Below are 16,133 nucleotides of genomic sequence, written 5' to 3'. Positions count from 1 at the left end.
ATCTAAACAACAGTATAAGTTTGGTATAACTATCAAAATTTGAAGATTAAAAATGTTTTGTTTGAGAAGCTATTAAGAGACAAGTTACTTGAAATATTTAATTGAAAATTGTAGCGAGCGGTAATACTGGTGAACCGGCTGGTCGCCAAAGGCGGCTAGTAATAAATAAAAATTAATTATTTAATTTTTGTGCAATACATTTTAATTGTTGCAAAATGTCTCACTCTGTAACAAATAGTTTCCATATTTGTTTGAAATATATATTCTTCAAGAAATAATATATTTCAAATAGTAACTTCTGAATGTAAGCATCATAGATATTCAGTATGCATTCTTTTTGTTGCATGACACACAAAGTCAGTTATGGGATTCCTGTCAAATATTCTGTAATATATTTTTGTCAATGCTAACAATGTCAGCTGCGGAATGAACTTTCACGTTAATGGAGGTTATTGAACCTGCAGAGGCATACCAATATAAAATGATGTCTCCCTCCCCTTTTAAAAATTCAAATCAGCAATTTTTTTGTCTTGAAATTTTTATGCTAGATAGAGCAAAAATTAAAAATGCATTTAAATAATAATATATATAAATATTTTTGAACTACTTTGATTAAATATCACAAATAAATTAGCAATTGATAATATATGAGCAGTTCTTTTATTTAAGAAACATGCATACTGCCAGAAACTCAATGCTTCCATTAGATTTTATAGATATATTATGTTTCTTTTCTCAATAAGTTTAAATTTTAGAAGCATCATTAAACCTTTAATTACTAATGGGACATATACATCTCGCTAACCTTTTAAATTGAGATAAAATCATTCTTAATTTTAAAAAAAAATTTATTTTCTTTTTTTGATGGGAGTGGTATTTGTTCATCATATCCCAGCTTCAGATTTAATCACATGGGGAAAAGAAAAAGTTTAACAAATAATGCCTTCTTCACTTGCATAGAAAATGATAAGAAAAAACATTTGTCATTATAGAGTTAAATTTCCCCTTACACAGATGAGACTTTGGGTTTTCTTTGTCACATAATGCTATTTGTTATTTTGTTTTAAGGAACCTAGCTTGAGTAAGCTCCCATATTGTAAAATTCTATATCCAATAATGTAATGGTGGCTCAGTCAAGTGTTACCCATCATTAAATCACTGCTATGCATTACCACAAAAAAAAAAAAAAAAAAAAAAAAAAAAATCACACTCAGTACGATGTGGATATTGCAGTGGCAATACTTCTCTATTTTCGCCAGCTGATTGACCAATTCTCTAACATGGTTATATGTTATTATCTGGTAATGTCACCATTCCGATGAAAATCATTGATTTGTAGCTTCTATTGCCATTAATGACATGATACAGAGAATTTTAGCAAGAATTGCATCACATGTTAACTTTATGCATGTTGTGTAACAAGGAAAATGCATATTGTATATTTGTGAGGTTTGCATTCAAAACTTCAATATCTTAATTCTCAAAATATGTTTATTTAATCAAAAAACAATAAAAATATTTCCTTAAAAAATTAATATGTTGAATTCTATTTGTTTATTCATTAAATATTTCATTAAAACATTATTCATTTTAAACTTTCTAAAATATTAATTATGGTTATTGTCATGGCTATTAAAATTAACCAATTTATTAAAATTGTTAAAAATATTTTTTTATAATTATTTTCAACTAGCCGCCTTTGGCGACCAGCCGGTTCGCCAATCTTAATGTTCGTTAAAATTTTAATAATTAAATATTTTATGCAATTCCAACTTTAATAGATTCTTCAGCAAAATATTTCAAAACTTCAAATTTGGATAGTCATATAATTCACTCTTAATATTATAAAGGCCTTCAGTCATAACGTGATATGTATCTCTCTAATTTTCTGTTACCCCTCGTAGAATTTATGCTTTAAATTAAAGTGTAAATGATTCATCTGCAATTAATATAATAATATTTTTTACTGAAACAAAGCATTTTTTTTTAATAATATGATTACTGATAATAGAGTCACTGAGCGTTTAAACTTTATGGGCACTAAAGAATATCTTTCTTAATTTATGTAATATCTCAAGAATTTGTCAACAAAATTTTCGCAGATTCATTATGAACAGATCGATTAATGAACAATGTTTCATTTTAAATGCATTAAACACTAAGAAAATAAAATGAATCGTTTAAAATAATCGGTCTAAAACAGGTTTAAAAAAACTACTTAAAAAACGATGTACTTAAAACTATAAGCATATACAAAAAAATATATAACTAACATAAATACAATTTAATTACAAAAGCATGCAACTAACCTAAAAAAAATTTAAATCATTGAAAACAGGTTTAAAAAAACTACTTAAAAAACGATGTACTTAAAACTATAAGCATATACAAAAAATATATAACTAACATAAATACAATTTACTTACAAAAGCATGTAACTCACCTAAAAATAATTTAAATCGTCTGTTGAAAGTGGTTGTCATGACAACAATCAGAACAATGCGCATGCGTGAATTTTCTTCGGAAACTTCTTTTCCCTTTCCAGCTGTGTTGCCATAGAAACCGGCGCACAGCTGTTTACACGTTTATGTTTATCTATTCAGATTTTATAATATCTAATCAGAGTAACGGTGAATATCAGTGTGTTCGTGTTCGTCAATAAATGTTAATTTTTTTAATAACATGATTAACGAAAACAGAGTCACTGAGCATTTAAACCTTATGGGAACTAAAAAATATCTTTCTTAATTTATGTAATATCTCAAGAATTTGTCGACCAACCGGTTCGCCAATCTTAATGCTCGTTAAAATTTTTTATATTTAAATATTTTATGCAATTCCTACTTTAATAGCTTCTTCATCAAAATATTTTAAAACTTCAAATTTTAATAGTCATATAATTCACTCATAATATTATAAAGGCCTTCAGTCATAACGTAATATGTATCTCTCTCATTTTCTGTTAGCACCCGTAGAATTTATGTTTTAAATTAAAGTGGAAAGAATTAATCTGCAATTAATATAATAATATTTTTTACTGAAACAAAGAATTTTTTTATAATCTGATTAATGAAAATAGAGTCACTCAGCGTTTAAACTTTATGGGCACTAAAGAATATCCTTTTCAATTTACGTATTATCTCAAGAATTTGTCAACAAAATTTTCTCAGATTCATCATGAGCAGATCGATTCATTAACAATGTTTACTTTTAAATGCATCAAACACTAAGAAAATGAAACGAATCGTTTAAAATAGACGGTTTAAAACAGGTTTTAAAAAAACTACTTAAAAAACGATGCACTTGAAACTATAAGCATATACAAAAAATATATAACTAACATAAATACATTTTAATTACAAAAACATGCAACGAACCTAAAAAAAATTTAAATCCAGTCTGCATCGGTTGATAATAATTCGTCAACACAATGCGGAATTCAGAACACAAAGCGCATGCGTGAATTTTCAACGCCAGTTACGTAACGCAAATACGTGATTTTTTTTCTACGCCAGTTGGGGTAACGCTATGCGGATTAGAAACTTTTAATTTTCTTTATTCTGTTTTATTTTTATTCAAAAGTTCTTCAGAATGAATCTGAAGGATCGATTAATTAACAATGTTTAATTTTAAATGCATCACACATTAAGAAAATAAACAGAATCGTTTGAAATAATCCGCCGAAAAATACTAACCCTTGCCTCATTACTGTTGGGAGAAAAAAAATCCGAAATCCTTACTCATTTGGCGGTGGCGAAAATGGAAGATTTTTTTGGCGGAAAAGTTGGCGGAGGGGAAAATGGAAGATTTTTTTGGCGGGAAAGTTAGTTTTTAATTAATAATTAAAATTCTAATTAAAATTTCAAAAAAAGGGACCCCAGGTGCACATTCCCGACCTCTAAGGTATACATGTACCAAATTTGATAGCTGTATGTCAAATGACCTGGCCTGTAGAGCGCCAACACACACACACACACACACACACACATTGAGCTTTATTATAAGTATAGATTTACAGTAAGAGAAAACGACAATTTTTATTCATTTTTAGAGCGAGTGTTTGGATAAATCGAATTTTTTTCTTTGGTTCAGTTCATTTTGAATTTATCATTCCATTATAATTAATCTCTGATACATTGAAATAAAGGGAGTTTTTTTGAAAACCTTTTATGCTATAATTGATACTCTTTTTATGAAAGGTTTCCATTTATTTACATGATTTTATTATACAATTTTGAAATTACCTTCAATGTTGAATATATTGTCTAAATTGTTTACTGATATTATTTGTATCTTGAATATTTTATCGTATGTAATATTTTTTGTCAAAAAATCTTCAATTTCTTCTGACATGAAACCACATAAAAGATAAACAACTATCTACTTACATGTATAACCATGGAGGGCCCCCCGTTAATGACATCAAATGGCATTTCAGACAGTGGGCAGTTTTCTATACTCATGATTTGCAGATTTTGACAGAGAGACAATTCAGGTGGTAGTTTGTGCAAGTGGGGATTGTCATTGATGTATAAAGATTCCAAATTGTGCAGATCTCCTAAAGTAAAAATATCAAAAATGAATTAGTACTTTACAAAATATGCAATTAATTCTATTACTTGTAAAACAGGTGGTGGCAAAGGGATATATGGATACTAGTCTTAGAATGGAAACACGATATTAAAATGTCTATGTAACTTTATAAAATACTATGGTAGGAGAAAGGGTAATGTTGTCCTTTAAGATGTTTTTTATACTAATTTATAAGGATCCATGAGAGCCAAACAATTCATGTTGTTCTTTGGGTAGCACTTGCTTTTATTACATTATTGTATTCATGTTAAAATAAATTCTATCGAGAATACAATTCGCTTTCTTATTTAACATGTAAAGTGCACAGATAATAAAAAATATTATTTTTTCAGATTTTAACAATGGAAGAAAATCATGCGATTAAATATTAATGAAACAATGAAAATAGTTGAAATCTGTATGAAATTTATTGGTGTAATTTTCAACTATATATATTAAAAAAAAAAAACTGCAAAATTTAGACAAAACTTTTATTCTTATTTAGTGATGTTAAAAAGATAATAATTTTGTTAATTTTAAAAAAGTGTAAAAATCATTTTTGTGAAATAATGTTTTCAAAAATTATCATGGAAAACATACCAAAATTAAACATACCATGTTTAATTTTGTATTAATATTTTAATTAAGACTTTAAAAATCAGCGGGAGTGGTCTGCCAAAATCTTTTTCGCAATAAAGGTGTTATCCTAAGAACGTCTTGCATAGCATTGGTTACGATAGTCACGAAATATTAACCTTTGGCATGAATGTAGCATTTTTATTGAATCTATTGCGTCATCCTTAGCGAGTTATTTGACAATTAATCCCAGACGTGCGGTTAATAGTATCTGAAAATCGAATTTGTGTTTAAGCTGCGTTTTTTCTATCCGATTAAAAAAAATGGATCGAAACTACATTTGTAGTCACAAAATCTCATACCAAATTTCATGTATTTAAATAATTCCTTTTTTGACTTATCGCGTTTACATGTTTCTAAATGTAAAGATCGACAGGCAACCAACCCCTTATTGAATTTAACTGAAAATTCGATAATTATCTAGACTATAGATGTTAATTCTGCTTTCCGAATTCAGCTATATAGATATCTTCTTTTTGTAGTTATCGCGTTTTATTCGAAGAGCCGGACATACTTTCTCAGAACAGAGCTTGCTCAAAATTTAATAGAAATATACAAATTTGGTATAAAGACATATACCAAATTTCATTCTTCTAACTCAAAGTATTTTTGAATTATCTTTATCTCAGAGAGACAGACGGATATTTTCCAAAGACGATTACTATACTTTCTATGTACTACATATACGAGAAAGTAAACATCATCAGATGTGCACATTCCTACCTGCCTAAGCTTATTTTTGTCAAATTTGGTACACAAATATTAAATATAAATATTTATACTCACCAATACTAGGAGGAATGCTATCTAGAAAATTTTCTCCAGCACTCATGTAGGTTAAATTTCTCAAACGACCAATATTAGGCGGTAGTCTCTGCAGTCGGTTACTCTGCACCACTAGTTTTTGCAAATTTGTAAGTTCACCTAAAACAATAAAATGTGAATTTCCATTCAGATCAAAAATATGACATTCAAAAATTACCACAATTATGTAGGCCACGTAAACAAAGAAGGAACTTATAATGCCTTCAGAGTGAGAAAGACGGCAGATTCTTCAAAACGTTCAATACAAAAAAGAAAAAAAGCTGTGAAATTAAAATTTCCGATACCTGGTCATATTTGCGATCCTCGCGATAAATCGCCAATAAATAAATAAAAATAGAAAACATTTCCACCCATGATAATTCTTTAACAAATTAAACGCATTATGTACAAAACAACTATCAGGGGAAATCAGCTTTTCCTGCTAAAAATCCCAGTTTATCCATTTCTATAATAATAATAATGATAATAATAACCATCTTTGCATCTTATGGACAATAGAACGGCTAATTTCAAAATCGCCAAATAAAGTGGGGATCAACAAATACCGAATTTCCTTTTTGGCATTTGCAAGCTTCTAAAGTCTTACTTCAAAATAAATCTTAGACTCATTCATAACATTCAAAATCGACCCTTTATTTGTATTTTATTATCAGTCTTATTTTATTGCAATATCATTTCTTTTCACAGAAACAAAAGACTGTTTGCAGCAGCAAGTATTCTCAGGATTTAAAATAATTTCAAAAGCAGTCTTCAAATATTTTAGGCATATTATTTATTGAATTCAGATTTCAATTTGACATTGGATTCAGGTTTCAATTTCACCTTTAAATGGGATCGCTTGGGGGCCTGACTTTATATTAATGTCCATTCTATAAAAATAAATTTTTCGAACGATTTTTCGCCAAATTATTGCTAATTTTATGGTAACTCTAAAAGCCCTTTATTATCGTTGCAACCATCCAATATGGCAGACTTTTGGTGAGCTTTTAGAAGTTTGGCACAATTTTGGCGCGCTTGTTGGGAAACCGGACATAAATCTTAAATCTTACCTCGTATAGGATTAAATCAGATTCAAGAAGCTTTTAAAGATATTTTATATATAGGCATAATTTTATATATAATATAATTAGGCATATTTATAAATTTATATATAGCATAATTTTTAATTATAATTTATTAAAGGCAATATTTTGTCAAAAACAAGAATCTACAGAGCGTATAAAATTTTAAAGGCAAAGAATAAAGGTTCCGATAGTAGCTCTTTTACCATTTCCCTCTTTTTCTCAGTTATTAAGCTAAGTAAGCTAATAAAATTTCTTTACCTGGTAAAACTTGAAAAATGCATAAAAAACTTTATAATAATCCTATGCAGCAATTCAAATAAACTTATCTGAACTATAGCTATTCAAATCCGTACATTTTCTACACCGCGACAATATTTTATATTATTATGTTTCTCCTTTCTGTTGACGAATCCAGCAAATATATCTCCAGAAGTTTAGCATGAGAATCTATTTTAAATCGCAAAGTGTGATATTTCTTCCTTCATTTAATTGTTTTAAAACCACTGATGCAATGAATAAAGGATAAAACGATGATGATTAAATAAGAAAATCGTTGTCTTAAATAGATTGGAATCAAAAAGAGTTACTGTGGTAGTAATATGATAAATATTGTTTTTTCAAAAAATTAAATCTTATATTTTATGAAATTTTTCTGATAATTTTTATGACAATAATATATTAAATAACCATATAATGCAAATATTTAATTTTGTAAATTATTCTGCTCAAGAAGCGATATGAACTACTATAAGAGATAAAGCTTACATATTTCCTCTGGCAAAAAAGTTATTCTGTTTTCTTCCAGATCCAAAACGGTAAGATTTTTCAGTTTGCCAATTGACGCTGGCAAGCGCTTCAAACAGTTATTACTCAAGATGAGAACCTCAAGTTTCTTCAAATCCTCGATTTCTTCTGGGAGAGTGCTTATTTGGTTTGTTCCGAGATTTAATTCCACCATATTTTGCCATGATCCAATATCTGGAAAAGGAAATTATGGTTTTTCATGATTAAAGAAGATAATATCATATAAGTTATATTTTATCAAAATGCGTATGTGGTATGCTCTCATTTCTCAAATAAAACGTTATATTGGGCTGGTAACCATCTTGATTACAAGATCAGATGACTATTACTCAAAATATTATTCCACAAAATATTCTGGATTTATTGCAAAGTTCCTTTAGATTCGTTTCTAATATGTAGGCAAAGTGTGTTAGTTCGAAAAAAAAAGCAAAAAAGAAAGTCCCAGATATCGTTATCACCATCTGGTCATATTTTAAATTTATGAAATACATCTATTCGGCATTTATATGAAGTGACGTCACCTTTAAATGGAGCTATTAATTTATCGTTTGGTTGCTTTTAATTAATTAATCTCGCGCCATAAAGAGTCGAAAGAATATCGTTCGGTGTTTTTGGACTCGTTTTCAGTTTTAATTATTTCACTTTTGTTAAACACAATTTATGTTCAGTTTTTATCGACTTTTTGTATACTTTATAATTGCACTTTTACGAATTGTATTTTTCAAAGAATTTGTAAATATGCTGTACATATTAAAATATAATTGCAAATTTAAGCTGCATTATATTCACTGGATTTTACCCCACATAATAGCTTCCAGAATATTCCAGTTATAGAGAACTTGTAATTCAATTACTTCCTACTACTTATTTGTTACTTTCAACTATCACAATGCACCATAAACAGCATATTATTTGGAGACACCGGTGAGATTATTTGGAACTCTAAGTTATACAAATAAAGTACTTTTTCATTATATTATTTAAAGTTCGTTAGATTCACCAAGATACAGAATAAATGCAGAACCAGCTGGAATAGTCTCAAAAATTCCACGTATACTCGCCAATAAAGATGTTATCCCAGAAAATGCCTTGCATTGGCATAGAATAGTTATGAAGTATTAATCTTTGGTTTGAATTTACCATTTTTACTGAATCTAACGTGTGCTCGTTGGCGAGTTTTTTGGCAATTAATCCCTGGCATGCGGTTAATAGTATCTGAAAATCAAATTTACGTTGCAGGCGCATTTTTCCCAACTGATTGAAACAAAAAGTTTGGCACGAAATTCCGCTTGTAGTCAAAAAGTCGTTTTGGAAACGATTTTTTGACTTCAAGTGCAGTTTGAAACTAAACGAAAATATTAATATTCCAGTATTTATCAAAAATAATAATTTTAATTTAGTTAAACTTACCTAGGGGTAAAGATGTAAGTCGATTTTCTTTCATGTTCAGTTTTGTAAGATTCTTTGCTCTTGAAAATATTCCAAATGGAATTTTATTGATCATATTGTGCTCCATATTAATAGACTAAAACAGAAAAAAAAATATCATATACTATAGGGATTTAATACTGCAAATTGCTGTTTAAATCCATCGTTGATGATAATTAAGACTAGTGAAAGTGGTTTTCCCAAAACTTTCTCGCATACTATCTAATAGATGTTTTATCTATATAAAATTATGGCTTATTTGCGAAATTAGAAGTATTGATCATTGGTGTGAATATAGCATTTTTTTGTCTTAAATTTATCATGTGATCAATGGAGATTTTTTTTTTTTCGTGATTAATTCATAGCATGCGGTTAATAGTACCCAAAAATCCTTTTGATGTTTTAGACTCAATTTTCCCAGCCGATTAAAATCAAATTTTTTTTCACAGAATTACAATAAAACCAAATCACATATCAAATTTCGTATATTTAAGTTATTCCGTTATTAAATTATCGCGTTTACAGGTTTATGAAAGTACGATCAACCTTGACAAATTTGATTTTAAATTTTATAGGTTACAAAGGTCTACACAAACACGTTAATTCTATGTACTAAATTTCATCTATTAAGGCTCTATTCGCTATTGTGTTAACTTATATACGGACAGACTTCTTCGGAAAGTATTTTGATCACAATTTTATAGAAAACTACAAATTTGGTGTAAAGACCATATACCAAATTTCATCCATCTAGCTCAGAGCGGTCTTTGAGTTATCTTTGGACAGACATAATGTCAAAAATGTTTTAAGAATACAGGGAAGTCTGAAACGAGAAGAATCGTCAAAATACCGAGCTTGTATTCAAGAAGATAAAAAAAAAAAAAAAAGTGGAAGAAATATAGGTAATATTTGTTGATACGTATGAATCATTTTGTAACAATTACAATTCATTATTATCATTTTGTGTAATATGAACTATTATATTGGTAATATAATTCAGTTTCAGATTCAACGAATTTGTCATCAAAGAAAGTAAACGGAAACAAGATATATGTGAATTTAATCCATTCGTTTATATAAGACTGACTTTATGTAAGGTTTTACATTTCTTTATTTCGTATATAAAATAATAGCACTGACTTACAAATTTATATAAATGTGTAAATTTTATAATTACATTTATAATTAGTAATCCTCCATTAAGAAGGCGGTCTGATAAGGTTTAAAGTTAAATAATGCCCTTTCGAAATCGCAGAATGAAAGGGGGCAAAAAATACATCTATAATTATTATAAGACGTGTAATATAATTCCTCCCTTTTTTTAAATTAAGAAAAGACACTTGTTTACTATAAAAAATAAATGACTTGTCAAAATATTTCCCCTCAGAAATTACAACATTTATCCATTCTTCGAGTAACGAAAAATCTCTGCAAAGAATAAAATCTGCTTGTTTAGTATATTTATATTTAGTTTATTATATATTTTAAGCTATATTTTAGTTTATTTAATATTTTTAGTTTATTATATATAATAATATATTTAGTTTCCAAGTATATTTTGATACCTGCATAGAAATTTATCCTCTCCCCAGAAAGATTATTCTACATGGAACGAAGCAAAAGGTAATATGAAGGAGCAAATCTGGAGAATACAGCTGGCGGAGTAACACAAAAGAGTTAAAAATTATGTAATTAGGCTAAGAATCTGATACGTTTTCTAGGTGAGACTGTATATTTTATATATTAGTCAGATGTCATATCTAATTTTTAAAGGCTTTGCCAGACCTTCCAAATATAATTTTTCTGATTTATTTGCAGGCAATCAGCATCTAACGTCATCTATTAAAAATGGGCGGGTTCATATTTATACACCGAATAGAAAGTATTCTTGAATAATCCATAGTGAATGCTTTAAGAACTAATGAATGCGATTAAAAGATTCTTTAAACAATGGTTATCATTCTTTCTTTTAAGCAGAATTTTCACAATATTATGGATCTTCAATTTTTAGCAATATTTCAGCTTCAGGTGAATCAGTTTCGAACACAGGACATGGTAATATGAATGATTTTTGTTGCAGGGTAATAACATAGCATTCTGGTACTATCAACTCTGTTGACGTCATGACCATGTGAGCAGGAACCAAACCTATAGCAAATGCCCAAAGGACCATGTCCTATGAGGTATTGATTAACTTTTGGATTTAATAATGCTGCATCATTTTTAATTTTGATACAAATAAGGCATTCGACGTTCACTTGAAATATTTCCAACTATTCTTCTTGTTCTTCTTGGGTACAACCGACCACCACTGAACGTAGCAGTATCGACAGGATTTGTTGTGGCCGACTGCTATCTTTAGCATTGTCCATCCTTGCATTGACTGATTTGTCAAACTGATATTCTCTTCGAGGTAATTGGCCACAAAGTGGTCAATTACTGTCCTTCTTCCTTATCTACAAACTCTCAAATAGTTGGTAAAAAACTGACAATTTTTGACATTATGTCCTTCAGAGTTTTAAGATTACCTGATACCATCAGTACTGTATTTAAGTCATTATTTATAATTTTCAGATTTTTTCTTAGCTCCGAGATTTCAATACATTCCTTTAAATAGTGGTAAACAGTACCGATTCCTCCACAAATGCATTTATTTTCCTGCATTCTTCCAAATCTTTGGAAATATGCAGGAAATCGGCAATGTCCTGGTATAATTTGAATTATCAGTGGATGGTATCTTCTTATTTTTATTTCTGGGTTAGGAATAAAATCGAAAGTTACTTTTCCGTTTTTAGACATGCACCATCTGTCAAACCATTGCAACTTTATTTCTTCTCTTAATTCCCATTTTAAGACATCATTTGATTTGGGGACAACCATATCAACACCCTCTTTCTGTGCTGCCAACTTTGCATATTGATCTGCCTTTTCATTACCATATATCCCAATATGCATTTCCAACTATTCTATCAAATTTTTCATACTTTTTCTTGGAGCAAAATTAGGACGACTGATCTATTCGATATTCTATATCGATCGATTTATTCGCATTAACAGTATTGCATGGAGTGCCTATATGACTAATGGGTCAACAATTTTGCTCTCTATGAGTTGAGGGCCACTTGAGTATTCTAAACTGGTTTATTTTATCTACTATCTAATTAGATGCCATTTTCTATTATAGGAATTTTTTTATCATTTTGATTCAAATGAAAAGTCCCAGAATATTCGAAACATTTGTATATTTCACGTAATTTTTATATTGAGTCATAATATTTACAAATGCCTTTAATGTTATTTAAAAGTGCAAAAATGCGATAAATTGATACATGCACCATGCATGGCCAAACAAGGAAATTTTGCTCTTGGGAGCAAAGTTGCAAATCAAAAATAATTTTTTGGGATTATTGTTAGTATTATTATTATACTCTTAAGATTTTTTTTTTCAAAACCATGCACTGTATCTTCCAAGATAAATACAATGCATGGTAAAAGTCAGTCTTTTACTTTATTTCATTGTTCATCATTTTACACGTTGAACACTTACAATTTGAAAACACGTTATAAAATTCAAATAATAATTATTATTATTTCTTACATGGATATTAGTGAACTGAGACGGACCCCCTACAGGGTATGATGTGAATGCATTTCGAGAAATGGTCAAATTGGTCAGCATAACCAAACTGGAGAGCAAGCCTTCCTGAAATTACAAAAAAATACTATTAATGTAGATAATTATATTTTTCATCAATATATTCTGTATTTCAAAGATTATCATTTAAATTTCATTCGATAAATAATTAATTAAAAATGTTTATTAATCTGAATAATGTTCAGCATTATGTTTGTTTAGCATTGTTATTTAAACAAATATGATGTTTTAAACCTCATTATCATAATCCAAGTTTCATCTTTGTCTAATATTTATGTAATTAATGTAATACAAATTTAATTAAACAAAAAATATTAAAGAATAAATTCTAATAGAAAAATATATTAGTAATTTTATTCATGAAGAAACATTGAATATAAACTAAATAAAATCAAACAATGAAAACACACAAAAAATTATCTATTCTAATCTAAACACATCTAATCAATCCACATAATGTTTAATGTATTCATGTAGTATTTCAAATTTTTCATCAAGGTGATGGTTTCTCTCTTGTTCAAAGTATAACAAAATCTTCCTTCACTCTTTCAAAGTAAACAAAACCTTCTGCCTTGTTTTCAAAGTATAATAAAATTTTCTGTCTATCATTTTTTTACATTATTAGTTTTTCTCCTTTCGCTCCCCATTAATCCTTGTCCTCCTAATTAGTTATAAAGATTAGTTAAGTTGGGAGGTGTCATTAGAATTTTGGATAAATTTCGAAACATTTTTAAAGAACTGGGAATGAAGAATTGTTTGAAGAAATTTTTAATTGTTTAAAGAAATTAAAGAATGAATGAAAAATTCATTCTTCAATTCAAAAATTCATTTGAAAAGTTTTTGAAAATCGCCGATTTCCCAGTTTTCTGTGCATTTCTTAAAAGAACTTTTTTTTCTTAACCAAATAAATGTATAAAATTCAAAATGTTACATTAAATTTAACAAATAATACAAATTTTAAGGGACTTCCATGATTTAATGATGTTAAAGTAAAGCATAGCAAAACTTCTGTAGTATGTCGATGAAGAATGCAAATACTTCTTAGCACAATGATGAGATATGATATTAAAAATAAATAAAAATGATCTTAAGTTATTGCACAAATAATAATAATTAAAAAAAAGTGAGTTGAATCAGTTCTCTTATCTTTAATGGTCGAAAAATGAAAGGTTCTAATTTGTGATTCCAGCCAACAAGGTGTTAAAATTCCATAAATATTTAATACTATTTGTTTCATGAAGTCAATTTTGTTTTATGTGTTTTTGTGTTGCTCATAATACCTCATTCACCTTTAAAAAAAAGTAAGAAGTGAAAAACAGAATACAGCCAGACATAAGATTAGTGTCCCGTCGCGAAAGTTGAATTATTTGGGGCAATTTCTCGTCCAATAGTATTTTGCCAATTTTTTATTGCCATTTTATAAGCCATTTATTAGCATTTCTTGTTGGTTGTCATCCATTATGATGGACATTTGGCGTGTTTTCGGATGGTTGTTGTGATTTTGTCATGCTGTCATGTAAGCTCTTAAGCCTTATCCAGAATGTAACAATATATATATATATATATATCTAAGAAGTAACAACCTGTTAATTTTGGTAGTTCTAGGTTACAACAATCTATCTTGTAAAGCGTTTTGCATGATATTTAATATTGTATGTCATAACAATGCAACAACAATGAACAATTATGATTAGACTTAAGATCAATGTATAGTTGCCAATTACTTTGGGGCGATTTATTGCCAAATATAATCGTGACAAGTTTTTATTGTAACTCCAATACGCGTTTGCTACCATTTCTGGTACTCATCCTTGGTGACAGACTTTCGGCGAGTTTTTGAAGGATTCGCACGATTTTGACGTGCTTTGCGAAAAACTGTAAATAGATCTTACCATAGTATTCCTATTTATAAACAATATCATGTTGAAAAAAAAAGGGAAATAGCGTGAATAAATATTAAAGTGCAGAGATTAAATAAATTGTAGTAGATATACTTTTTTCAATAATATTTTTGTTGACATAATTGAGAGAAAGAGTTTTTTTTTAGGGAGGGGGAGGTGGGGGGTATATTTTTTCATTCACCTAAAACTATCAAACAAAAAAAATAATTTACCTTTTTCAAATATCGTTCTATAATATCGCTAGATATGTATAAAAAAATCTATGCAATATTTGCATGAAATTAAAAGAAAAGATATATTTTCCTAAAAATAATAACAATTCAGACACTTTAATGTACATTTTGAGTTCAAAAATTACTTACTGGCAATTGGGAAATGTTGTTGCTTTCAACATTAAATTCCTCCATGAGAACACAGTGGCTCAGCGATTTTGGAACTGAAGTCAGCTGATTATATCTGAATAAAAATTCAATTCTTCAGCAAAAAAAAATATGCATATATTTAACATAGAACAAAACATAGATGCATTTCTACTAAAGCATTATTCAATTGCTTTGACCAAACATATTAAACACGCATAAAACAGGAATTTTTATTGCAGAATAGAATTTATTCAGTTTAATAAAAGTGAAGAGATTGGTTACAATACAGCATTATCAGAACTAAGTCAACAATGCAGAGAATAAAAGAATCTGTAGTAATTTTATTAAAATATTCATAATTACCACAAGTTTAAAAGCAAATTAGTCATATATTAATAGAAAATTGATCTACATATAATACACACCTTAGAAGAAAATAATAAAATAACACTTTTTTAAAATACATTTCTATTACTGCAATAAAAGGTATAATTTTATCTATATAAATTTTAATCTTTAATTTATAATTAATTCTTATAAATATTACAGAATTTAGAAATCAATTTTTCCTTCAATTCTCTCTTAGGTGGCGCCACCAAACTTAAACTAGTCGATTAACTGATTATTAAGCTTTGAAAGTATTAAAACCTCTGTATCTTCGCCGAGAACAAGTACGAAATTTCAAAACTGGTAAACAAGGAAAGGTGTGGGATAGCAAAATCCTATGTTTACAAACATAAAACAAATGAAGTTGCAGAAAAGCGATTAATTAACAACTTTATCCATATATATACTCTACCGAATATTACTTTATAGTATATATATAGGGTATCAGCTCTATTTGTGGCTCAATAGTTAATTTCCAAACCGTGTTAGAAACAAACAA

General features: G+C 28.5%; 1 protein-coding gene across 3 annotated transcripts in view; it reads right to left on the bottom strand.

The window, feature by feature from the left end:
* LOC129974955 (leucine-rich repeat protein soc-2 homolog) overlaps nt 1-16,133 on the bottom strand; it is a 118,469-nt gene that overhangs the window by 6,597 nt on the left and 95,739 nt on the right. For all 3 annotated transcript variants that reach the window (XM_056087776.1, XM_056087774.1, XM_056087775.1), the window contains 6 exons: nt 15,248-15,341; nt 12,928-13,032; nt 9,312-9,426; nt 7,863-8,075; nt 5,995-6,132; nt 4,389-4,558 (listed from right to left, as the gene is read on the bottom strand). In XM_056087776.1, the coding sequence (XP_055943751.1) occupies nt 4,389-4,558; nt 5,995-6,132; nt 7,863-8,075; nt 9,312-9,426; nt 12,928-13,032; nt 15,248-15,341 (835 nt within the window). The remainder of the gene's footprint in view (nt 1-4,388; nt 4,559-5,994; nt 6,133-7,862; nt 8,076-9,311; nt 9,427-12,927; nt 13,033-15,247; nt 15,342-16,133) is intronic.

The sequence above is a fragment of the Argiope bruennichi genome, chromosome 7 (assembly GCF_947563725.1).
Source record: "Argiope bruennichi chromosome 7, qqArgBrue1.1, whole genome shotgun sequence".
In the NCBI taxonomy this organism is placed as follows: domain Eukaryota; kingdom Metazoa; phylum Arthropoda; class Arachnida; order Araneae; family Araneidae; genus Argiope; species Argiope bruennichi.
The sequence above is the reverse complement of the archived record's forward strand: the minus strand, read 5'-3'. Positions and strand labels throughout refer to the sequence as shown.